We start from the raw sequence: 27,005 nt of genomic DNA on the forward strand, positions 1-27,005 counted from the left end.
CATGCACAGTGAGGCAAAGACTTTTGGAGGATGGCCTGTTGTCAAAAAGAGCAGCAAAGAAGCCACTTCTCTCCAGGAAAAACATCAGGGACACACTGATATTCTGCAGAAGGTACAGGGATTGGACTGCTGAGGACTGGGGTAAAGTTATTTTCTCTGATAAATCCCCTTTCAGATTGTTTGGGGCATCTGGAAAAACACTTGTCTGGAGAAGGAAAGGTGAGCGCTACAATCAGTCCTGTGTCATGCCAACAGTAACGCATCCTGAGACCATTCATGTGTGGGGTTGCTTCTCAGCCAAGGGAGTGGGATCACTCACAATTTTGCCTAAGAACACAGCCATGAATAAAGAATGGTACCAAAACATCATCCAAGAGCAACTTCTCCCAACCATCCAAAACAGTTTGGTGAGGAACAATGCCTTTTCCAGCATGATGGAGCACCTTGCCATAAGGCAAAAGTGACAACTAGGTGGCTCGGGGAACAAAACATTGAAATTTTGGGTCCATGGCCAGGAAACTCCCCATTGAGAACTTGTGGTCAATCCTCAAGAGGTGGGTGGACAAACAAAAACCCACAAATTCTGACAAACTCCAAGCATTGATTAGGCAAGAATGGGTAACCATCAGTCAGTATGTGGCCCAGAAGGTGAGTGACAGCATGTCAGGGCGAATTGCAGAGGTCTTGAAAAAGAAGGGTCAACACTGCAAATATTGACTCTTTGCATAAACTTAATGTAAATGTGAATAAAAGCCATTGACACATATGAAATGCCTGTAATATTACATCAGTATACCATAGTAACATCTGACACGTATGTAATGCTGTAATGTTACCTCAGTATACCATAGTAACATCTGACACTTATGTAATGCTGTAATGTTACCTCTGTATACCATAGTAACATCTGACACTTATGTATTGCTGTAATGTTACCTTAGTGTATCATAGTAACATCTGACACTTATGTAATGCTGTAATGTTACCTCAGTATACCATAGTAACATCTGACACTTATGTAATGCTGTAATGTTACCTCAGTATACCATAGTAACATCTGACACTTATGTAATGCTGTAATGTTACCTCTGTATACCATAGTAACATCTGACACTTATGTAATGCTGTAATGTTACCTCTGTATACCATAGTAACATCTGACACTTATGTAATGCTGTAATGTTACCTCAGTATAACATAGTAACATCTGACACTTATGTAATGCTGTAATGTTACCTCAGTATACCATAGTAACATCTGACACTTATGTAATGCTGTAATGTTACCTCTGTATACCATAGTAACATCTGACACTTATGTAATGCTGTAATGTTACCTCAGTATAACATAGTAACATCTGACACTTATGTAATGCTGTAATGTTACCTCAGTATACCATAGTAACATCTGACACTTATGTAATGCTGTAATGTTACCTCAGTATAACATAGTAACATCTGACAAACAGGTCTAAAAATACTGAAGCAGCAAACTTTGTGAAAACCAATACTTGTGTCATTCTCAAAACTTTTGGCCATGTCTGTACAGTACTCTGCTGCTACACACAATGTATATTAGCCATCGCTCTGGGAAAGGACGGTCAGGGCTGTTGGGTGTTTGCAGCTCTGGTAGAAACTGAGGAGGTTTGGGGCACAATTGTATGACAGTCTAAAGCTGGTTTTTACAGACATTTCCGTCCATGTTAGGCAGTCTGTGTCAGACACACCCATGTGAGCAATTCCCTCTCAATTCTTTCACTTTCACTATTAGTGATCTCTGTACACAGTCCACAGGCCCGGAATCAGATTACAGGACAGACGGCAAGGCTCAGCAAGCAGGACCAGGACTATCACATGGGCAGAAAACAGGGTAAAGTGGAATAACCGCAGACAGGAATCCGAATAGCTGAAGATAAAAGTCAAGCGACAGATGTTTTAGAGAGACAGAGAGAGAGAGAGAGAGAGAGAGGTTCCTGAGAGACAGCAGGGTGAGACAAGTGACACAAGGTATTAGGACAGTGACAGCAGAATAGAGGGTAAGTGGGACACAGACGTGGGCGAGAGACCTTCTGTGTGAGACCAGACTCTGGGACGGTGGGTGAGTGATTTGTGGCACATTTATACATTTATACGTATTATAGAGAATTCCTGCATTTGTTATGTATATTAGTATCATATAAAGCATATACAGGGCTTTCCTGCAGTAATTGCTCATGTAGATCTGTGATACATGAGGGGAAGTGTAAACTCTGATTACCCCCTAAAGCCATGAGAACATTTTCATTAAACTCTCTGAAATGGCTGCAGAAATGGGGGCGGATGTAGCGCAGGAGGAATAATCTACGATATTTGTTATGTTCCTCCATATAATACACGGGTGTTACACATTTTCAATGGAGAATTGTGTATTTATAAAGGTGCAACTATAGCCAAGCAATGTACCCAATGGCTCCGGGGCCTGGCAGCACAGGGTCACCGCCCCAGAGGGCCAGAGTTCACATGGCTTCATAATGACATCATCGAGGTTGTTATATAAATTGGCGAGTAATGAGGGCAAACTAGCTGTATACAATCACATTAATGTGACAGATCTCTACCATTATAATCAGCCGTCTGCCTCCAGGACACTGGCTGGGGCTGGTGCAGACGTTCCAGATGGGTATGAATTTATCACTGGCGCCATTATCTGTTCCATGTCCAGGCAGCGGCCAGATTGTGAGTTGCACTCAATGCAGATGTTCACGGATTTTGGTTATTTATTGCAGTTATGCATTCGCGAAGATTATTAGGTGTTCCCTAGCGATGACTGGGCTGTGACTAAACAGATGCACAGAGAGATGTACAGTCTTACGGGCGTGTTATGGGAGTATTACGGGCATGTTATGGGAGTATTACGGGCCTGTTATGGGAGTATTACGGGTGATTCACAGAAGCGGTTGCTAACTCTATAACGTCTCACGATCAGGCCGGGTGTCCTATAGACAGAGTGCTATTTATATTGGCAGAAACCTGGCACATTCTGAAGAAATCCTACTCTGGTCGCGGCTCAGTGGAAAAGGGTCCCATAAAAATAACCCAGGTCAAGTGACCCGGGAATCCAACCCAGGTAGCTAACAGGGTTGGACCCAGGATGGCCCTGGGTAATGGTGCAGTGTAAATGGCGCAACCTGGGTTATCCGGCCTGGGTCATGCCTAAAATTAGCTAATTGGTGGTTGTGGAGCAGTCACCTCCCACTTTTTATGATCTCACAAGTTTAGCAGGGAATCTGTATGTAATGCCCGCTGTCTAGATGCGTCCTGTCACAATACAGACAGCCGCATCCCGATGGTTGGTATCCTGACAGGGGTTTGGTAAGTATACCCTCCCTTCTAGTAGCCTAACCCTCCCTGTTAGTTCCTAAACCTAACCCTCCCCCCTACGGGTGCCTAACCCTAAACCACCACCCCAAAACCTATCGCTAAGCCCGCTAACTGATGTAAACCTAACTCCCCCTGTGGCTAACACCAAGGACGTCCCGGACTTGCCTAGTTCGGGCAGCCGTCCTTCTGTGTTTCAGCGTCAGGATAAAGATAGGTAGGGCTGTAGCTAGGGTAGTGCGGCCGGTGCCATCGCACAGGGCACCACAGGTCAGGGGGCGCTGTTTGGTCCTGTCAAATTTCTGTTTATTATCATTCTTGCTTGTAGCTTCCTCTTATTTCATCTCCTTTCCTCCCCTATCTCTTCCCTGGCCCTTCCCCATGAAGCCATGGCCCTTTTTTGGGTGCATTATGTCCCTTTGAAAACTGAGAGGGGCACCAATGCTCTTAAACCTTCTATCGGATGAGGTGTTGTCATGTGTGCAAACCACTTATCATACTAACATAAAATAAAGACACTGAGACGTGGATTTGGCAGATAACTTGATGGCGATTTATTGGAGCAATAATAATTATTATTTATTTAAGGATGTATGGTGGCAAAGAAAGGACGGCCAGAAATCAGCCAGATCTGCTATGCCCACACACAAACAACAAAAGGCATAGCAGGCGTAGATCGCCCAGAGTGCATACACATAACCATGTAACTCATATCATCAACAAAAGGTAACGCTCACCCCCATCTTGACTTCCCACCCGTTTAGGTGGTGATACTGCCCCCCGTTAGGTTGGTACAGCCAACTACCAGTCAACGAAGGGAGCGCCCTTAAATCATAATTGCACCCGGACTGGCGACCTGCCGTTCTTTCCCGCCACAGCAAGGTTCAGCTTATAGAACCGCCGCACCGCCACCATACCAAGTACTACCCCAATAACGCCAACTCCTCAAAAAGATCCCCAATAAACAATGACACACCCTCCTCTGTTAAATGAACTCCATCAGGTCTATACATATAACTAAATCGAAATTGAATGTTATTATGGTAAATGAAACGGCCATAATTGGCCATCACAAATTTGGCAACTGCGAAATTAAGTTTCTTCCTAGCTTCGTCATTAGCAGGAAAACTCCTAACCCCACGCCAGACCTGTCGAGGTACAATGCAAGACCAAATTAATTTACACAAGGGCCAGGCCGATAGCACCCTCGCCAAATCGTTGACAATATCAACTCGTAATTCTACAGTGGACCTCTGCCCTAAGTCGTTGCCTCCTAAATAAGCCACCAAAATACGTGGCCTACCAAAAAGCCTTGCATACTCTAACAGTTTAGGACAAAAGGAATGCCATCTCATACCTCTGGAACCTATCCAACGGACCCTAGCTGAATATTCAAAAATTGGAGCTTGATCTGAACTCAAACCTAGCAGCCCAGAAAATATATGCGTGGCCTATAACCCAAATGTCCTGCGTGTCAAAGAGCAATCCTAAAGGTGGAGGAAAGCAGTAAATAAAAAATTAGTAATTGTCATAAAACAATAAAATTTTATGGTGTATTAGTGGGATCTGATAGAACATAAGTGAGTATCTGCCAAAAAGAAAAATTTTCTATTGGTCGCCGACTTTACTATTTGAAGTGGCTGAGACAAACAGAAGACACAAAGGGGAAGAATGGGTGGGGGGGAATTGGGAAAAAACAGGTGAACTCGGCAAGAGATAAAATAAAAACCTGCTGAGGGATGGACTATGGCCTAATTAAATGATTGAGAATAGCCGAATTGAATCCGTCAGTTCAGGTAAAAATTGTAAAATCCCTCAAGACTCCCATTGCCAGCAATGGCGAGTAGCTAATCCCGAGTAGGACGGACAGGGGTAACAGACAAGACAGGACAGTACATGAGACAAGACAAAAACCAGGCAAGCATAAAATATAAACGTAACCGGAACAGACTGTGAAATGACTTTAAACAAAGGGCCTTCATGCCTAGGTCGAATGTAACCTTTATAACTATCCGATTTCCAATGTCCTAGGGCCTTAATTTCTGATGCCGAGAAACCCGCAGCTGCCGCCGAAGTTGCGGCTCCGATCAGAAACGAGTGTGTACCAAAATCTTGAGGCGGGAGGCCTAAAACTGATACACACCTCTTCAAAAACCAACCAAACTGGTATTTGGTAAGCGGAGTCCTGTCCATATGCATGAGTCATGAACCAGGAACATCCGGCCGCAATAACTCATACCGCATAGCTAGTGCCACGGGGCAGATCTGTTCGTCCCTAGATGGACCCAACGAGATCCACCTACCCCTACCAGTCTGGTCGGTCTTCGACTGCCGAATCCTACAGAGAACAGACCTCTCACTGACCAGGATATCCGAGAGGAGCATGGCGGCATCAACCCATTTGGATGATGCCACCAGCTCCGATACCCTCAAGGTGCCGTGAAAAGCCTCCGAAAACACCACTTGAATCAGGACCGCCTCATACGCAGTAAGAGCCACTCCGAGAACCGCCCCTAATACTGCCGGAAGCAGATGAGCGTCCACAGGTCTCCTACGGTCAGCTACTGGCCGGGAGACCCGTGCCAAACCCTTTAAAGCCTTCACTATCAGAAAACTTTTAGTAAAGTCAGGTTGGCCCTTCAATTTACAATAAAATGCAATGCCCCCCAAAGAGCGCGCAACAGAAGCCCTGGATCTGCCAGACAAACGGAGACTCCAAATAAAAGAAAGCATCGAACGATGCTGACTCTTACCTGCCTGTTTGCTGCTACGGGAATAATCTTCCCATTCATTCCATGCCTGCCGATATGCTCGCAACGTGGAGGTGGCTAAAGACTGTTCTGCTTAGCCCTCCATGCCGGCTCGATCACCTGCCAAACATAAGAGGGGCAAAGCACAACGTCAGCACCAGGGGCCACAGATCGGGACCTAGCCCACTGGAAACGTGATAACGCATTGTCTATCTCATTCTCCACCCCAGGAATGTGTCTTGCCTTAAACATGATGTTACAGCGCAAACATGTGAGCACAGCTGCGCTAGCAAGCGCAAAACCAGCAGGGAAGCCGCATGTTGCTGATTGTATCGCATGGACCATGCCCAGGTTGTCACACCTGATAATGATGCTGCGATTGCGTAACCATTCCCCCCAGATTTCCAAGGAAACCATTATGGGAAAGAGTTTGAGAAGGAGTAAGTCCTTAGTCAAACCCTTTCCCACCCATTCTTCCAGCCAACGGCCAACGCACCAGGAGCCATCAAGGTAACATCCGAACCCCGTGGTGCCTGCTGCGTCGGTGAACAGCTGCAGCTGCAAATTGTCAGCGGCTGGAGACATCCACAACCGAACGCCATTAAAATCCCGAAGAAACGAGACCCAGACAGAGAGGTCCTGCTTAATTTCTGAGGATAAACGTAGCAAATGTCTCGGTTAGTGACACCAGCCGTGGCCCTTTCCAATTTACGTGAAAAAGCTCTGCCCATTGGAATTACTTTACAGGCCCAGGAGGGATTGCGCCTGCCGCAGGGTAATTCTACTGGAAGCCGTGCATTCCGCTATGGCATTACTTGACAGGCTTATCGAGAGGAATGCGACAAGAACCCACCGAGGTACAGATCTCGATACCCAGGAATGACAAGGGGAAGGGCCCTCCGTTTTGTCCACAGCAACGGGAACTCCAAATGAAAAAACAGCGCTCGTAAAGAAAACAAAAGATAACTGCATCTGCCTGAACCGGAAGGGCCGACACACAGAAAGTCATCGAGATAGTGGGCTATTCCATGACTACCGCAAAAATTAAAAAAATAAATTCCGCGCACCAGTGTAGGAAGGTGCTAAAATGCTCGAAAAACGCACAGGACACAGAACACCCCATAGGCAAGCATTTGTCTATGCAATATCCGTTGTCCAAGCTAAAAACCCATAAACTGGAATGACTCTGGGTGCAAAGGAAGTAGACGAAAAGCTGACTCAACATCTATCTTAGCCATCAGTGCGCCCGGACCATAACACCTAATGACGTCCAAAGCATCGTCAAAAGACTGGTACACCACCGAGGAAACCTCAACTGGTATGGCATAATTTACTGACGAGCCTGGCGGATAAGACAGATGTTGCATGAGCCCTTATTTTCCTGGAATTTTCTTGGGAACCACTCCCACCGGGGAATTCACAAGATCCCTAATGGGGGTTCTGCAAAATGCCCAGCAATGCGCCTGCGCTAACCTCGCCAGCCACTTTTTCCCTAAGAATGTGAGGCAATTCAAAGGCAGACTTCAAATTTCTAGGCGGATATGTGTCGACATCCCTGCAAATAGGTAAACGAAAACCAAAACTGAAGCCTTTTAACGAAAATTCTGCGTCCTGCAGAACCGGGTACCAACTCAACCATTTTGCTATCGCTGTGACACGGACAGGGGATGGAACTTTACTTAGCACTTGTGCCTTTTGCTGGCTGTGCAGGCTGCTGCTGGGCACCCCCCTTGAAACACTTGGCAACTGGGTGATTGCCACCACATCGCAAGCAGAGGTGACGAAAACGACATTTTAATGTGGAATTATTAAAGGCGAAGCATTTTCCCCAGACGCCTGCTGTTAGCCCTGACGAACTGAACTAGCTGCTTTGCACGTGTTGTACCCCTCATAGGCAGGACGCGAAGGCTGCGTGACCTCCAGCAATGTATATTTGTCGAAGTAGGAGCATAGCTGAGAATGGAGCTTCCCGGTGATAGCTGCTTGGGGCAGTGATTGCAATAATAAGCTGTGCACCCTGTAGAAATTCACTGTAGCACATGTATTCTGTCTATTTTGTAAGTTAAATGCTCAGAATACAGTATATAATACAATCTCCTCTATTGGCTGATAATAATGATTCAAAGGAGATAAAAGCTAGATCTTAGGTGCTATAGATAAATAAAGCAGAGTCAAAGCCATTACCCCTTACTGTCATATAACGCATCACTAAAGCATTCTATTCCCCCAATGATACCTCAATGCCCAGCATAATACTGACACTGTTTGCTGCAACTGTTTTCTACCATTAAGAGGCATAATCAGCACTTAGACCATCTATAAAATACATCATACGAATGTACTGAATGATATAATTCTGGCATATACAGGACCAGCAAACACAGTAAGTAATTATATGTAGAAGTAGGGCCATCCTGTCTGAGCTGAATCTTTTTATTTCATGTGCCGGCTCCTTTACAGATCATATGAGCAAGTTGGGGAATCTGGGAGAGGGCAGAAAAAGAAACCATGCACTGTCCTGGACACAGATGCACAGATTGGTCCCCTATGTACTGGATGGTGTATTATCCAGTATTAATAATTGATCCAATAGGTGATCCATATCAGTGCACCCCGTACAGTGCATGTTTTCCAGATCTAGTTGGTGCACAACAATATTCATTACTGGCTTTTTAACTTTTTCTACTGGCTGACACATTTAAAAGATCAACAGGGACTGTAGTGCTAGTTATTTCATTTGTGACACTGAGGGGATCCTAAAAAACATGCAACTTTAGTATTATATGCTATTTCTATTGTAGTCATCATGGTGTGGGCTGAGGGGGGGGGGGTTCAGGCAAGGCACTCATAAACCCCTCCTGCATTTGCCTATGGTGCTGGCCATTGCAGCCACAAAGATAATATTGACCAGGGGCATTAAGGACTGAAGGGAAGCACCCCTCCCCCACACTGGCACACCTTCCACAAAGCTGCTGCAGCCTGAGGGGGGATAGAACTATCAATAGGGGAACCACACCTGCAGCTCCTAATAACATGGGGGCACTGTGGAGCCAGGGACCAGGGTCTGGGGAGGCTCATTACTAGGCAGGACATAGCTACACCCACCCCCAGCAGAACAAGAGATCAGAAAAGACAGTGATTGAGGACAGAAAGGAAAAGTAAAAGCAATGATATGAAGTAAATGAAAAGAGACTAAATACAATAAGGAAAAGGAGGAGAGAAGAAGAGAAGGAGGAGAAGCACTAAGAGAGTTTTATTAAGGAAAATGACAACTGACAAAATGCACTTCCCTGTCCTGGAGGAATCTGGAACAAAGAGGCTTTGGCCCACACTTTTATCCCACTATATAATGTTCCTGTTACAAACCCGCCCCTGCTTGCCATAGGCTAACTCCCACAAGTAATTTGCATACATGCCGGCCCCCATCCTAGAGGTTTAAAACACCTCTTTTCTTATGCAATCTTTCGGTTTCTCTTCTGGCACAGGGCACCAAAATGTCTAGTTATGGCTCTGAAGATACAGTAGGCATCACTTTTTCAACTCCTATCTTAACTCCCTTGCCAGGATTCAGCCGTAGGGATTTAGACCTCACGGCCGCCAGTTTGCTGACTACATCCCATTTAGCAGGGCAGACCCAGGTTCAGTGTGAATGGGGTTGACTTGGGAATAACCCAGATCGAAGGTGCAGTGTAAACTGGGTCGAACCTGGGTTTTTGGTGGGTATTCGTGATGTCCCCAGCTGAAGATTTTCTATGAGGCAGATAAACGTGGGCGCTGTCATAGTCTGTATTATTTTATTCTTCCCGCAGATTAGCGACTAAGTATCCTGCATCTGAGCTATACAGAATAATCCCCCGTAACATGGAGCCTCTAGTGAAGATGATCATTAGAGGTACGTTCTGGATAACGTCTTTCATTGTCCCTATTCAAATGTCTCATTATTACATCACTGCTTTGTGTAATGTCATTAGTTCATGATGTGAATCTGGCACTGCAGGAGCTCCTTATTGCCCCCCACCCATATCCTCCCAAAAGAGGAATGGGAGATATATAAGTAGCCTATTAAGATCTGTATTGGTTTACTGCTTTACAATACTTTAACACCTGATTAGCTTACTTAACTTAAGTTACAAATAAATAAAGACACGGACACCAGAGCTTGGCTAAAAAAGGTCACAGCTTTTTATTTATAAATTAATTTCAATCAACCTAACCAGGGTGGCCAAGAGACGCTGCAACTCAGTTCTAGCTTTCACCTTGCTCAATACTCGGAGGACGACTAAACGACCCCCCTTCAAGACGTACTAACGATGCGAGAGTCTCACTTCCCTCCTGGGCCAATCCGAGGTGCTTTCGCACTAAAACAGCACCCGGGTCCCCCCGCAAAGAGAAGGACAAATTCGCCAGGGGCAATGAGGGACAGTGCCCCCACAAAGTTGTCTTACGCCACCTAAAGCCACTGAGTTGCAGCGAACTCCCGCCAAAGCCAGGCCCTAAGGAAAGACTGGCCCGCCACCCAAAAACTACACCAAAAATGAGAATAAATCCTTCACAAACAAACTGGTCCCCACAGCATTCAAATGCACACCATCATGACGAAGGAACTTCCCAATATCACCAACCAAAAAGCCATGACTCACCAAAATTCCTCCAATTTTTTCCACATGCTTGGCAATCGCAACATTCGCTTTCTTACGTGCTCTCTCCAAAGCACCATACTTGCGCACTCCCCTCCATGTCAAACGAGGCATCATTTCAGACCATACAATCCGAATATTGGGCCACTGCAAACGTATCTCATCCATCACTTCACGAATCCTGACAATCAGCTCCACACCTTTCAACTGGCCCACATCATTGCCACCAACATGTAAAACCAATATATTCGGAACTCCCCACTTAGCCACCGATGAAACTATCAGTGCCAAAACAGATGCAACACGCAAGCCCCTAACACCAATCCAACGCACTCTAAACCTGCGACAAAACCTGTTTTTGGGACAACACATATTTTTCCGCCCAAAAAATATATGAGTGACCAAGAAGCCACACCTGCCCCTCTTCTTCCGTCAATGCTGTGGAAAAAGAGAGAACCTAACTGTGAGAACCGCACCAAACCCAATTCCAACGGACACAACTTTAGTAACACATAGCAACTGACTAGCAGGGATGCAGAACTGGGGAAAACAGGAACCCGAGTGAAGAAGAAAAACCAAAAAACCTGCCCGTGAACCAAATGGGTCAAATCATGGCTAACGGGAGGAAAAATTAAAAATCCCTTCACACCCCCAATTGCTCAACGCTAACCGTTGACCAATTGGTGGGTAAGCAACGTTTTCGGGTTAACGCAGGGTGCGCCCCTATACCTTATCGCAGCGCATGTACTTTTTATATGCAGCTGACTTCCAGCGCCCCACCTTCTGAATGTCCTGCACAGACGCCCCTGAGAGGGCCGCACAAGTAGCAGCGCCAATACGAAAAGAATGCGTGCCATACTCTGAAGGATTCAAACCCAATTCTAACAAACATTTCTTAAAAACCGCTGCAAATTGAAACTTGGTCAGAGGAGTGCCATCCGCATGAATTAGCCACTGCGCACCCCCACTAGGATGTAACTCCATAAACCTGGCAGCTAACTGAACTGGACAGATGTCTAAATCCCTATTCTTATGCAGAGTAACCCATTTCCCCCTGCCTGTTTGATCTGTTTTGGAGAAACGCAGCTTGCAAAGTATCGCTGAGTCACGAAAAACAATGTCTTTTAACAAAAGACCAGAAACTGTGGAAGTTTTATTGGTAGACACTACCTCGCTAACACGAACGCCCCAAAAAATGCTACCGCAAAAGCAAGCCTAAAAAGAAAAGTTTCATACAAATCAACCGCTATCTTTCCCATTGAAGTCAACAAGCCAGACAAAAGCTGCAAATCGACTGGCCGGCGAGAGTCTGAACGAGCTGGCGACCCCTTAGCCCAACCCCTCAAAGCCTTCACTAACACGAAAGCCTTGGTGGGGTCATGCAAACCTTTTAATTTGCAGAAAAAGGAGATACCAGCAAGCGCGGAACCTATAAACGCTCTAGATCTGCTCTGCTGATAACGAAACCAAACAAAAGATGAAATCAACTGTTCCGGAGACTTACCCTCCACGTCTGGGAGAGCACAATGCGTGCACCAATCCCGCCAAGCGGCTGAGTAAGCCCGGAAAGTCGATGGAGCAAGCGACTTTAACGCCAAACCTTCTAAGCCGGCCTGATAATCTGCCACACAAACGAGGGGCAGACCAAACCAACGTTAGAAGCCAACGGCACAAGCGCCCGGAAGCGATCAAATTGAAATCGGGACAGCGCGTCTGCAATGTCATTACACACCCCTGGCACATGCTTCGCCCTGAATCTAATATTAAACTCCAAGCAGCGCAAAACTAAATGTCGGAGCAAACGTAAAACAAAATGCGAAGACGAACGCTGATTGTTGATGGCATGAACCACACCCAAATTGTCGCACCAAAATACTACATGACAGTTGCTCAGTCGCACGGACCAAAGTTCAACTGATACGACAATTGGAAAAAGTTCCAGCAGCAACAAGTTATCCGTCAAACCCTCTTCACGCCAAGCTATCGGCCACGGAGCCGCGCACCATTCCCCATTGAAAAAGGCCCCAAAACCGGATGATCCGGCCGCATCCGTAAAAAGTTGCAACGAACTGTTCGCTAATGGAGGCGAAGGCCAAATGCGTTCACCATTAAAGTGTATCAAAAATCTATTCCACATGCGAAGATCCTCCTTTATCTCCGCGGACAGGCGAATGTAGTGATGCGGCCGAACCACGCCAGCTGTTGCCCTCTCCAATATTCTACAAAAGACCCTACCCACAGGAATAATACGGCAAGCAAAATTTAAAGAGCCGAGGAGAGACTGAATCCTCTGCTAAGCAGACCTCAATAAGACCACGCAGCTTCTCAACCTTATCAATGGGAAGTCTACAACAGCCCTCTATCGTATCTATCTCAATTCCCAAATAAGATAAACAAACAGACGGACCCTCTGTCTTCTCGTTCGCAACGGGAACACCTAAAACTCTAAATAAGGACTGCGCAGAAAAAAGGAGGTCAGCACAAACGTCACTTCTTCCTGGACCCATAAAGAGAAAATCATCTAAATAGTGTGCTATGCCCGTTTGTCCGGTCCCGGCATGGAGACACCACTGAAGAAAGGAGCTGAATTTCTCAAAATAGGCACAGGAAACCGCGCAGCCCATAGGTAAACACTTATCTACAAAATAGCCCGAATCTAACCTAAAACCCAGAAATCTCATGGCCTCAGGATGCATTGGTAATAAACGAAAAGCTGATTCTATATCTAATTTAGCCAACAAAGCGCCATGTCCAAAACTACGAACTAAATTCAAGGTATCGTCAAATGATTGGTAAACGACCCTACGACAATTCTCTGGTATGGCATCATTAACAGAACCTCCCTGCGGATATGAAAGATGCTGAATCAACCGAAACTTGCCCGGCACTTTTTTAGGAACTACGCCAACTGGAGAAATACAGAGATTATGCAAGGGAGGACAAGGAAAAGGACCCTCCATCCTCCCCAGCAAAACCTCCGCACACACCTTAACCCTCAATTCCCCTGGAAAATCCCTGGTAGAGCGCAAATTCTGGGATGCCCTAACAATCAACTGCCTGTCAATGGGTAAACGAAAACCTACTGAAAAACCTTCGTAAAGAAAAAGTGCATCCTCTTTACATGGGTATAAATGTAACCATCTAATAAGAGAATCTAAACGGACTGGAGAACCAGCCTTAACTAGCACTCTTGGGGCCCTCAGCACGGTCCTGGGAAATACCTCCTGCCCCACGTCGACAGTCCTTGGCCGGATGCTCACCTCCGCAGAGACGACAGGAGTGGCGAAAGCGACACCCCGACCCCCTAGTACATTTGGAGTCGTTGTAGGCAAAGCATTTCCCTCTCCCCACTCCTGTCGACCCCTGTCTGTTGGCAGCATAGCTTTTCCGAGGAGGCGCACCGTCCAACGGAGGCCGACGCTGTTGAGAGACCTCCTAACCTGACTTCAACATCCTTAACCCCGAAAGGAATAACTAAAGAACCGTCATGTTTTTTCCTAAATTGTGAATCATATTCACGCCATGCCAAGTTACGAGACCTGACGAACATGTCGAGCACTAAAAATAGATACCTGAGAATGTTAACGTGCTCCTGCGCCCTGGTCTCCAAATAACATGTCGCAAATATGAGCATGCCTTTCAACCACGTATTAAAGTTGCAAAAAGCATCTTCTCCTATGCCTCCCGATTTTTTAGCCTGCACCAAGCCTTTCCTCATGTCATCTGTGAGTGAAAACAGGTCTACAAATTTCCCTTTGCGAATTTTGCCTTTTACACTTTTCCGTAAGCCTCGTAGCACCGCAGTATTCGCGCAATGCACTGTATCTGCCTGCTTCCTGCGCTTTTGCCCCTGACTCATCAGATCTCCTAGTCTCGCCGCCTGACTTTTTCGCCAGCCGCCGCGCAACCAGTCTAGCAATTTTACGGGGCGAGCGGGGGAACCAGAAGAGTGGGATGAAGAAGAAGAAGAGTCAGAAGAAGACAAAGGAGTTTCATACTCACCAGAACCAGATGGAAGCGGACCCGCTTCAGCAGACTTCTCCCTTGACGGCGCCACAGCTTCAGATACCGGTGCCGAATCTTCCTGCCCCGAAGCAGGCAATGAAAGAACTGCGGACACCTCACCACTTGGACCATCAGATACTTCAAGGCCTGGAACTAAGGAAGACGTGTGAGCCACCGCAGAAACGGACCCGGAAACCTCCGGGGTGGGAAGGGACAGGGTGACCGGCTTAGGAGGCGTAATGGCTGGCGCCCGCGGAGGAGGCGACAAACTGGGCGGGGGAAAAACAGAGGCAGTTTGGCCGGAGTGTGTGCTGAAAGAGGAAACTGGGGGCAAAGGCAGTGGCGCAGCCGCTGCAGGTGGGTAAACTTGCCAAGCTGGCAGGTACGGGTACTGAAACTGCGCATGCTGAAAAGCAGGAGGATATGCCGAAGGAGGGGCTGCGAAATGGGGAGAATAAAAGTGGGCAGGAGGAACAGCAACAGAAGATGACAAAATCGGAGGAGCTACGCCTGAGCTCCAAGAAGTCTGACCCCAAGAAGGGCCTGCCATAGAAAGGGGGGGTGGTGCATTAAAGGAGGGTGCCTGGCTGCCGGCTGGGGTGTACCATGGGGGTTGAATAGAAACCGGCACTACGTGCCCAAATGATACTCCAGCAAATGGAGTAGCGGGCAAAGTTGGGGAGCTTAAACGCTGCGCCAAACCCCCCGAAAAATGTGGAAAGGTGCCTGGGAAAAAGGGAGACCCCGCACCTAAAATGGCCGCCTGAGACAAGATGGCCGCCGGGCCCGCCGCATGGGCCAGGCCGGCTGGGCCACCGGAAATCAAAGCGGCAGAGGCCGCAGCCGCGGTGGCCACGACACCACCGGACCCAACATGAGGCCAGGACGGGGCTGAGGTCAGGTGACCTCCGCTGCTTGCATGGGGGAGACCCGCGGAAAATGCGGCGCGCACGTCACTGACGCCGCCGAGAGCCCCCGCCGGAGCCGCAGGCAAAGCAGGTGTGCAAGGGGACCCCAGCGGCGCCAAAGGAGACGCGACGCTGACCGGAGAGAGGGTGAGCGGACAGGGATGCGCAGACCCGTCGCGCGCTGGAGAAGCAGGGGCCGCGATGCTGCCAGAAGAGCTGGCGCTGGGGCGAGGTGGGGATGTAGGCGCGCCAGCTGCAGAAGCACGCGGGGAAAGAGTGCAGGCAGAGGAGGGAGCGGACCCAGCAGCCGCTGGGGGGCCGATGACAAGGGGGGCAGAGCCGCTCGGGGTGGATGAATGAAACTGGGAAGGGGAGGTTGGGGGAGATAAGCGGGCAGGAACAGAGCGCAGAGGGCACGAAAATTCAGCCAGCCGGCGGGGAGGGGGGGCATCGCGACGAGGACGAGACATGGTGAAAAAAGACAGTGGTAACAAAGTAAATAGGATAAATATGCCAGAGATACTCAGCCTTTCCGAAATTCCACTGCAAAAGAGGCTGAGCTGCCCTCTAACCCTTCCTTATATATCCTCCATTTAACTCCTCCTATCCCTCTGCCTATAGGATGATCTGGCCACCTGACACAAACCATTCACTCAGCCAACCAGGCTGTCATATACAAAAACACCTTGCAGAAACCATCAATCTTATCTATCCTCAATCCTATACAGATTTCATCTACCATTATCAATCTATCATAAGGTCAAGCGGACATGGCAGCTTCCACAAGATATAAGTACAGTATAAAGGCTATATTTGAGGACTGCGGTCTGACCCAATTGACCAGAGGTTAGCCACTTTGTGCCTATAGAGACATTATTCCCGGAGAGGGATCTCTGACTACCGCGTGCGTAACGCGTCCTGGCCGACAGAACAGTGATTGCGATAACTTTGCGCTGAGACAGCCTGTTATGGAAACTATTATTCTGATGAATTGCAAATTGAAATATTTTTTATTGCCAGATGTGTGTCCAAAATAAATGATAGTTTACAGTAATTATTTACAGACAGTGGTAAATAGGCCCCGAAGAAAAGCGGCAAAACAACCAATTGATTTTTTACCTCTTATGTTTTTATTGCAGCAAAACTTGGTCCCCTTCCTGTTCCCTATGTAAGTACCTGTGTATTCTGCTAAGCATACAGGATGCTGTACATGTGAGATTTCCTCCTTATTATTGCACACAGAATGTTATGGTGACTTTTTCCCTGGAGGCAGCCAGTATATCTGACATGACAAAAATGTTTCCCTTATAATAGGAACCGTCACCAAATCCTGAGATGTTATTACTTTTCGTTTATGCCATAGTGTATGTTATCACACTGTGGGGGAAGGGTCAGCATTGTGTATGATCTACGCTGTCTCCCAGGGTCTGTGTGCGTCAGTGACCCCATAACACGATGATTGGGGCACATTTCTCATTGTGGGATTAAAGTCACATTCTATAGTAGATGATATCATGTCACAGGTGGACCAATGAATATTACAGTACTGGGCTAAGGAGCATCTAGGGTTATTGCAATATGAGATTGGGGCTTACTGTATATGGGAGTGGGATCTGTCAGTATACTGAGTGCTGGTAGATGTTATAACCATCCCTTATGTTCTTTTATATGGCAGATTTTCCTCATAGTGTTGATCCCAGTATGGACCCTATTCTCCAGTGATGACATGTCCTTGTTGTTTTCTGTAAGTACTGTCTCTGGTCTCTGGGGGTAAATGACAATTTTCTGGAGAATGGCCTTACATACTCTGATATACGGGATATACAGTCAGAGGTGTTATAATGAATGGGGGGTGCAGTGTGTGGAGCCCCCCTGAGCAGCAGCCCCCCCATACTTGCAGCCAGTGGTGGCACCTTTCCAGCAATGTATTCCAGTAGGTGGCACATACAGTATGCAGAATATGGCACTGGCACAGTACACAGTCTTTGGTATCACCTACTCCGGTGCCTCCGAGATTTGGCTCCGCCGGCAGCAGGTAAAGGGAAGGGGAGGGGGGGCTGTGGTGCAGTGTGTGCCTCGCTAGTCCCCCTAGACTCATATCCCTGTGTGCACCCTGCACCCATTATACTGTAGGTACGCCACTGAAGCCAGTCTCAGTCGTTATTCTTGTGAGTGAGGGTCATTTATACTGTAGTGCGAATGCTCCTTTGCCACAAACTGCACCCGTCTCTGCACGTTTGCCCCTGGAAGTACGGAAATGCACACGGATCTGCAGGCCAAGATGGTGGCATCTGCTCGGGTACAAATGTGAGTGGGGCGGTGTATATATATATATATTGGGCCAATGCTTGCTTAGGTTACCCTCATGAGCGTGCTCACTGCTGCTCCGACATGACAGAGAGATCAATGTAGATATAGGACATGATTCATTACAGATCGCTATTGCGATCACAGCTGCGATTATGCACGCAGCAAAGCTGCGGAAATATCCTAATGACTGCAATCGTAATGCCGGTATGCAGATGCCCTAAGCCAGCATAGAGACGCCCACTACCGCTCTCACACATCCGTATTACCTCGCAGTCCTGCGTATCCATTGGTAACATCGGCCCCTCACGCACCATTGTTACAGGTCTGACCTTACTCAGAAATTGCTGACCTTGTCGCGCGCAGTGAGTACTGAAGCTGCATACGCCGTTGCAGTGGTTAATTTATGCACGCCCAAGTAACGGCGTCCAAATGGACAGCAATGCCTGCGTTTCTACAACCACTTCCCCGTCACCACCCCCAAACGCTGATCTGACGTCAGTCACTCTACGATCGCTATGTGTGTGCGTGGCTGATCGCAATGCTAACTCACACAGTGCGATGCATACGCATGCACAGTACGCGACAATCGGTCGACTGCGTGCGTAATCGCAGTTGCGATCGCTGGTGAATCAGGCCTATAGATAGATGGTATACACTGTATGAGTATATAATACATGGACACTGTCTTCTATTGTAGATGTGTATAATAGCCACAACTATCCTGAAAGGGTCGCTCCTCTCTTACTGGGCTCTGAACAAACTTGTGAGTATCACGTATTGCGGAACTTACCTGGGAGCGATCCCCCATTCTGTGTCTACAAGTGTTATAATCACCATTATACTGTACATCTCCCTGTCCTCTACAGCATTTGTCCTATAGCTTGTGGTATATCTATTATTTGCTCAGCCGCCCTCATACCCCGATACATCAGCAATTCCCGTGTCCCCACTTATATTCCCCATTGTGTCCTTTGTCCAGGGTGGGTGACAGACAGACAGAGTGCGGCTACCTCTTAGTATTAGGTGTAATAACAGGTCTTGTTTTCCTTGTCCCCACAAGCCTCCGCTGCTAAGTATGATTCCCCTGTCTGGTGTGATTATACTGCAAACAGTCCTACTGTATTACAGCCTGCACTCCTCCGTCATACCCTCTGTAAGTACCATATGTATTATTCAGCTGCCCGTCCTGTACCCCTCCTGTGTATTACCCTGCAAAATGACCATGTCCCCCCCCCCCCCCATACTGTGCTTCATTCTGTAGATCATTGTTCTCCTTCCATCTAATGTGACGGGCGTCCTCATCATCCTATTCCATCAAGACGACGTGGGTGATGACAAGTACAATGTGAGTGTACATGGATATAATATATAGTATTACTGCCCTATAGCGCAGTGTCTGGTGATTAATAATAATCATATCTGCTAGACAGGTTTATAGTAATCGCACCCCTATTATCCCAGCATCAGAGCTCGCTGACAGCACGCAGGACTAAGAAGACCAGGTATATGGGAGCAGATTGGGTGGCGCGAGGGAGGGAATGTACTATAAACAGAACCACATGAAGTATATACATTAGGCTGCAGCTACTGATGTGTCCTCACACACCGAGCTCAGTACACTATTACTAAAACGCGATGCAAAGTTATTCATTGTTTGTGGGTTACATGCAGCAGAAGCAGCCACTATTTACCCTGCATGCTCCCAACTCAGAATAAGCCTCACAGTGTACCCAAGATGCAGCGCAGCACCACGCACACTGTGCTATAGACGCAGCGCAGCACCACGCACACTGTGCTATAGACGCAGCGCTGCACCACGCGCACTATGCTATAGACGCAGCGCAGCACCACGCGCACTATGCTATAGACGCAGCGCAGCACCACGCGCACTGTGCTATAGATGCAGCGCAGCACCACGCGCACTGTGCTATAGACGCAGCGCAGCACCACGCTCACTGTGCTATAGACGCAGCGCAGCACCACGCACACTGTACTATAGATGCAGCGCAGCACCACGCCCACTGTGCTATAGACGCAGCGCAGCACCACGCCCACTGTGCTATAGACGCAGCGCAGCACCACGCGCACTGTGCTATAGACGCAGCGCAGTACCACGCACACTGTGCTATAGACGCAGCGCAGCACCACGCACACTGTGCTATAGATGCAGCACCACGCGCACTGTGCTATAGATAGACGCAGCGCAGCACCACGCACACTGTGCTATAGACGCAGCGCAGCACCACGCACACTGTGCTATAGACGCAGCGCAGCACCATGCACACTGTGCTATAGATGCAGCGCAGCACCACGCACACTGTGCTATAGATGCAGCGCAGCACCACGCACACTGTGCTATAGATGCAGCGCAGCACCACACACACTGTACTATAGATGCAGCGCAGCACCACGCACACTGTGCTATAGATAGATGCAGCGCAGCACCACGCACACTGTGCTATAGACGCAGCGCAGCACCACGCACACTTTACTATAGACACAGCGCAGCACCACGCACACTGTACTATAGACGCAGCGCAGCACCACGCACACTGTGCTATAGATATATGCTGGGCTGTTTATATGCATAGGAATTAGTTTTAAACGCGTAGAAAGTAGCAGATGTCAGACAGCTGTAATGTGATCTAACCAATGACACCTGCAGGCTACCAGGCGTAAAACATGCTTATAGCGTGTTACCCAGGTATCATACGGCGTCATTCACATGTGGAACCCTTGTCTTTGTCTGGGAGCTCTGTAGATATCTGTATTTCAGATATTATTACCATAGTCGGCATGTGGGACGTATTCCACTATATGGTTAAATTCTGAGTAATTATTTCTATTAGTTATTAAATATTTCCAGTTCATAAGGAACAAATTGCTTTATTTTCCCTACTAGACTCCATCGTTATTAGCGGGGATAAGTGTGTGTCTCCCACAGCAACCAATTACATTCCATAACTTGTGCCGTACAGCTGATATAATAAAAGTGCCTGGTTGCTATGGTTACAGCACCTGTAACCATTGAGTATATTGAATGAACTATTGTTGATATTATCTTATTGCTATATTGGATGTTAAACATTGGTCCGTGGTCTTTTTTATCAGAGCTCTGAGGAGTTTACCAGCGTTTATTTCCCCCTTAGAAGCAGTCGCTGTATAACCAGGTGCGGCGCAGTTCAGTTATTGTGATATTCTCCCGGAGCGCGGAGGAGAACTACGAATGGCTGTCCGCGTCGCTAAGGGGATCCGCCAAGGTCGTTCCTTTTCATATCACGAACAGTAACTTTCTGGAGTTCACCCAGCGGGTTTCTCAGTGCACCTTCGCCATATTGTACCACACGAAAAGACACGGACGCGTCAACATCACCAATGTCACTGACTCCCTGTATGACAAAGAGGTGGATTACCTGTCCCAGCGCCTTGGTAAGAAGCGGTATTTAGGCCTATGTACATATAATTGCTTATTAATAGCACTCAGCAGCATGGATACAGCAAAGGTAGAAATGTGGTCACACCCCGAAAACAACGGGTTTGACCGCAATTCTCATATGCGCCAACCCTCAGAATGTGATGCACTGCGGGGCTTAGTTGCAGTGGGTAATGCCATCTTCCTGATGGTTTTACCCTATTGAAGCCTATGGGCTTCTAGCAGGAGAGTGCCGAGAGAGGGATCCCTCCCAGCATCCCCCGCGGAATGTGTAGAAGGACGCCAGAGGGGCTTCTGGGTCATAGACCCAGAAGTCCCTCCATCACAAAGGGCCACTCTCACCGAGAGAGTGGTCCTTTGCGGTGCCCATTATGTATACCGGTGTGACTAACCCCAACCCCTAACCCTAGACATAAGCCTCCCCTAACCCCCTGATACTTCCCTTCGGGATGCCCAGCGGTCGGAATACTGAAGCCGGTGCCGGTATTTAGACTATAGGCATCCTGCATGCCGCTGACTACATCCCCACATTATGGTATGGCGATATTCCAAAATACGGAAAAATTTTATTGTCCAAAATACTTCTGGTCCCAAGCATTTTGGATATGGGAGACTCAACCTGTATCATGTATGTCATTGGCAATTAGATTGCGATACACCCCGTAACCATTCGCATCCACACTGGTGATTTTTATTGTCAGTATGCGCAATTTCTTACCTGCTGGGCAGCTCTTCCGATATACAGCTGTCCCAAAGAAGTACTGACTACCAGGTGTATGACCCGGGAGTACTGCTGTGCATGTGCGCCCCTCGCCCACCCCTCACCTGGCACATCGGGCAATAGCTGTGGAAAGTTACAGTCCCGTGTGCCACATACACATGTTGGAAGTGAAGGTCCTGTTAGAAGAGTTGACAGTGGATTGACAGGGCTACAAAATGATGAATAGGAAGAGTTACTTATGTCATCCTTCACTTTATTATAGGCACATAGAAAATATTATCCCATGTATCACTGAATCCTGAGTCTTTGTTCCACCCGGCAGGTCGAGATAAAGTTATAGTCGTGGCCGATGATCTGGACGACAGCAGCTCAGCGACAAAGAACAAAATCCTGGCGAATCAGACCGCCATCCGGGACCAGACCCGCGGCCTCTTTCTGTTCACCGAACAAGAGAAAACAGACAGGCAACTGATAAAGGATAAAATACAGTCCATAGTCCAAATGATGGGCAGAGGTACAGTACGCCTGGACGTGGAGTAATGAGGTGGTGGGGATACGGCACATGTACAACTAAATGCCTCAAAATATACATTGTATTACGCCCATGGGCCCGGATGATCTGCCCAGCTCACACCAAGGTGCCCGGTTACACCCCGCTCCGGGAGACACCGCCACTGCCTACCAGGGGAAATGTATGGCCTACTATTGCTTCATTCAATAAAACAACGTTTCTGTTATAATGCTTAAGATGCTTGTTTTACTCTCATTTATGGCTTAGAGGAATCTCGATCGGACAGGGGGTCTGGGTGTATCACATAAGTCTGTTTGGTGTGTGTGAAGCTTTGGGGGAGATGTACCAAGCCACTTTATCTCTCTCCAAGGCTTGATACATATCCCAGTGTCTGCTGAAGAACAAAAAACATTACATTAATTTTATGTAAGGCGACCCAAAGAAAGGAAGATCTGAGCTGTCACAGAGCCGAAGTCCACCTGCTGTGTAGAATAATGTCCGTGCTCCCAACTGGGCAACAAGATAACAATATGATGTCCCCGTGTTACCCCTTTATCTCATATCTTCAAGCTGACCATAAGGAAATCTCATTAGTGCCTTGGTGTGCCAGCTGCCAGCTACGCCCTCATTCCACCAAGCTCCTCCCCAAAGTGGGAGCATGCTGTTCCATAATCCCCTCCCCAAAGTGGGAGCATGCTGTTCCATAATCCCCTCCCCAAAGTGGGAGCATGTTGTTCCATAATCTCCTCCCCAAAGTGGGAGCATGTTGTTCCATAATCTCCTCCCCAAAGTGGGAGCATGTTGTTCCATAATCTCCTCCCCAAAGTGGGAGCATGTTGTTCCATAATCTCCTCCCCAAAGTGGGAGCATGTTGTTCCATAATCTCCTCCCCAAAGTGGGAGCATGTTTTTCCATAATCTCCTCCCCAAAGTGGGAGCATGTTGTTCCATAATCTCCTCCCCAAAGTGGGAGCATGTTGTTCCATAATCTCCTCCCCAAAGTGGGAGCATGTTTTTCTATAATCTCCTCCCCAAAGTGGGACCATGCTGTTCCATAGTCCCCTTCCCACAGGTGGAAATCTGGGCATGCAGGGTCCGAGAGCTGGTTTAGCACTGATTAGCAAACGTCTGCACTGTGTACATGTACCCCATTTGTTTATGGCCTCCACTGTGTTTCCTCCTGTAGCTGCGCACACCAGTCACCTGTATGACCATTTCTGGGTACAGTAACATAACATATTAAACACCCCCAATGATAACAGTAATGATTTTCAAATATCATTGGCTCCCTCAGTTCCCCTTTTATCTGAGAGAGAACAAGAAAATTACAGGTTGAGCAAAAAAAAAAAAAAATTACATGATTCTATCCTATCAACTTATGAGTTGACTTGTTGTAAAAGTTTCAAGAAAAATAAACCGTGTCATGTTACTTTATAACCACTTAAAAAACGTATTCAGAATGATTGCATATCTTCTTACTGTCTTGGCAAATGCAAACTAGTTCAAAACGTCCACTTTGGACAACGCTAGTTACCTGTGATGCCACTAAGCATAGTCCACCCTAGAACCCCACTTCTCCCAGTTCAGTCCCTCTGTCAGAGTGTAGAAGTTAGTAGTGTGGTCATAGCTGGGTGGGAGACACCTGGATCAGTGAGTATGTGCTCTGTATGGCAGCTGTAGGCACAGGGATCTAAGCCACACTACTACATTGCATTACTAGCTGCAATAATCAGGGCAGGTCCAGTCTGCAGCGTGTAACAGCGCATCTCTCTGCGGCCATCATATGTGCCAGGCTTGGAGCCAGGCCACATACAAGGACTATGCACATCATCACACGCCATTAAATGAATGACGTAAGCCACTGAACGCCAATATAAAGAGTGCTGCCCCTGTAAGTGTATTTACCTGGTAATTACTGTACAACTAGAGGAGAGAACCTGCTGAGCAGGGTGACTGATATCACAGATGCCGGCAGCATCGTAACTACCCCCCAGCAAGTTGTGTAAGAAGATGCATTATCCCAGATGTGACCAGATCCATGGAAAGTGGCCGGTATTATAATTACACAGAGCTCATCTTAGGAACCGCTGAAACATAGGACAAAAACAGTCTGAAAACAGCCAGAGGCCCAAAGGTCACCTAATGACCGGCTGCAGTAAGATGGTTTCCTGCAGTGAGAACACAAATCACTTTCTCCCCTGTCCCGGCCGTCAGCTCCCTGTCACACTGTCGGTCTCTATGATGATATCCGTCTCAGTCCAGTTATTCTGTTGGGTGAGTGTGAGCTGGCTCAGGGCCCGACTCAGACCAGGACGCAACGCAGTGATCGCACGCTGCCGAAATGGACCGGGTGTGCAAATTCCGTGATCGCACGGCCTGGCTTAAGGACTCCCTCTATGTCTTAGCGGGCGGCGGCAGTGCAATCGCAAGCTGGTCTAATGCCGCCCCCTTTCCCTTCGCAGCACACATCATCTCCAGGAAGTGTATAAGACAATCGGTAATATTGAGAACCATCGGAGGCATACGCAGTGCTTGTGGTAGACCCTACCCTACCGCAAGCACTGTGAGTGGTTCAGTAATAAAAAGAGCCAGGTGACATGTACAGTGATGCTCCACTGTAATTATGCACGCTCCTTATACGCCGTTTTGACGGTCAGACACGCCTGCATTTGCAGCACCACTCCCCCATTCACAAACACGTTCCCCTGTTACCACCCACAAATGGCACTTTCTGTCACTCAAACTAGCGGGCCGTCTGTGTGTGCTGGGCAATCACATCCCGATCACAATGACTGGCTCGCGCACGTGCACTGCGAGGCATGCACAGAACGCAAAAATCGGCAGCCAGCGTGTGATTGCTGCATTGCGACCAGGTCTGAATCAGGCCCTCTTTAGAGATTATGGGGGCGATGTACTAAGTTTTGGAGAGTCATAAAGTACTAACCAATCAGCTCTAACTGTCACATTACAGGATGTGGGCCCTAATTTATCAACAAGTTTTATCATTCACAATGAGTGATAAAACTCATTGCGTATGATAATGGTGCTCCAGCCAATCGGCTCCCAACTGTCATCTGTTTGAAAAAGTGACAGTTGGGAGGTGATTGGCTGGAGCACCATTTATCATATGCAGCGAGTTTTATTACTCGTAGTGAATGATAAAACTCATTGGTAAATTAGGGCCCACATCCTGTAATGTGACAGTTAGGAGCCGATTGGTTGGTACTTTATCACTTTTCAAGGCTTTAGTACATCACCCTCATGGATGTTGGATTGTGAATGGTCGCACCTATAGGATGACAAGTTAATGTGAAATATTGAAAGTCCCTTTTTGCTTTCTTTCTCCCCTCAGGGACGACTAGCCAAATCCTAGCTGATCTAGTGAGTATATATAGGTGTTTAAATATCAATTATTAAGGAAACTGCCTGGTTTAGAAAAAACAAACAAAATAAACGTGGTAATAGGTGCTAAGGAAATAGAAGATATTTTGGTAACGATTGCACTCAGCGATAAGCATTTGTAAAGTTATCTAACTAAAGTTGCAAAGTCAGCATTCTGCTACATTCCTAACCTAGAAGTTACTATGCAGGAGACACCGCTGTGTTCTCCCGAATATCACCGACTGGCTGTCACCACCTTCTCTAGCAATGGCTACAGAGTAAGATGTTTTATCATTATGTTAGAGGTAGGGTGGGGAAACAGAGAGTGTATTACACCTCAGTTTTCACTGGCCATGGGGTTTGCTGTTTTTGATAAATTGGCCATTTCTCATTAATGCTGAAACTTTTGTGGTCACAGTATTTGTCAGATCACTTTGCGCAGCTCCTTAGACTGGCAATGGCACCGTACAGAAAAGTGAACCCGACGCATTTCATTGGCACAACTAGAATGTGAACATGGCACGTGTACGAAGCAATCCATCATATCTCTAAGGCCTCGGACCTCGCTGAATATTTTTGAGTGTAATTGTAAAAAGAAAACTGGTAAAAATTACATGTTAGTGAGGTCATTATGCGCTTCATGGGCCTAATGCACATCTATTTGCGAAGCGCGTTTTGTGAGTTTCAAACTGCATGTATACCGGAAATGAGCACACGCTACATGCACAAATATAACACATGTTCCTGTGATATACACCGGTGACTGTACAGGAGTGTGCCAGTATAGCAATAAACACGCACAAATACAACAGATAAGCAGAATTTCCATCTATATTTGTTACGACATCACCGACAATCCCGCGTCTCGCTGCAGAACATCTGCCATCGTGTCATGTGACATAAGGATGGATTTTCTAGTATAGAAAATTATTCAGATGAGCGCAATAGGGGCTCATTATCACTGGCCAACTCTCTAATATCTTGTATTCTATAA

At 47.3% G+C, this 27,005-nt stretch overlaps 1 protein-coding gene across 1 annotated transcript in view; it reads left to right on the forward strand.

The window, feature by feature from the left end:
• The window catches only part of LOC148481832 (uncharacterized), a 142,826-nt gene that overhangs the window by 23,691 nt on the left and 92,130 nt on the right, over positions 1-27,005 (forward strand). The window contains exons 3-11 of the mRNA XM_088452937.1: positions 9,916-9,998; positions 16,796-16,824; positions 17,332-17,400; positions 18,664-18,729; positions 19,027-19,119; positions 19,228-19,311; positions 21,116-21,395; positions 22,443-22,634; positions 25,983-26,011. Of these exons, the coding sequence (XP_088309063.1) occupies positions 9,968-9,998; positions 16,796-16,824; positions 17,332-17,400; positions 18,664-18,729; positions 19,027-19,119; positions 19,228-19,311; positions 21,116-21,395; positions 22,443-22,634; positions 25,983-26,011 (873 nt within the window). The 5' untranslated portion in view covers positions 9,916-9,967. The remainder of the gene's footprint in view (positions 1-9,915; positions 9,999-16,795; positions 16,825-17,331; positions 17,401-18,663; positions 18,730-19,026; positions 19,120-19,227; positions 19,312-21,115; positions 21,396-22,442; positions 22,635-25,982; positions 26,012-27,005) is intronic.

This window comes from Taudactylus pleione, unplaced genomic scaffold (genome assembly GCF_031769625.1).
Source record: "Taudactylus pleione unplaced genomic scaffold, aTauple2 ptg000559l, whole genome shotgun sequence".
Lineage (NCBI taxonomy): Eukaryota > Metazoa > Chordata > Amphibia > Anura > Myobatrachidae > Taudactylus > Taudactylus pleione.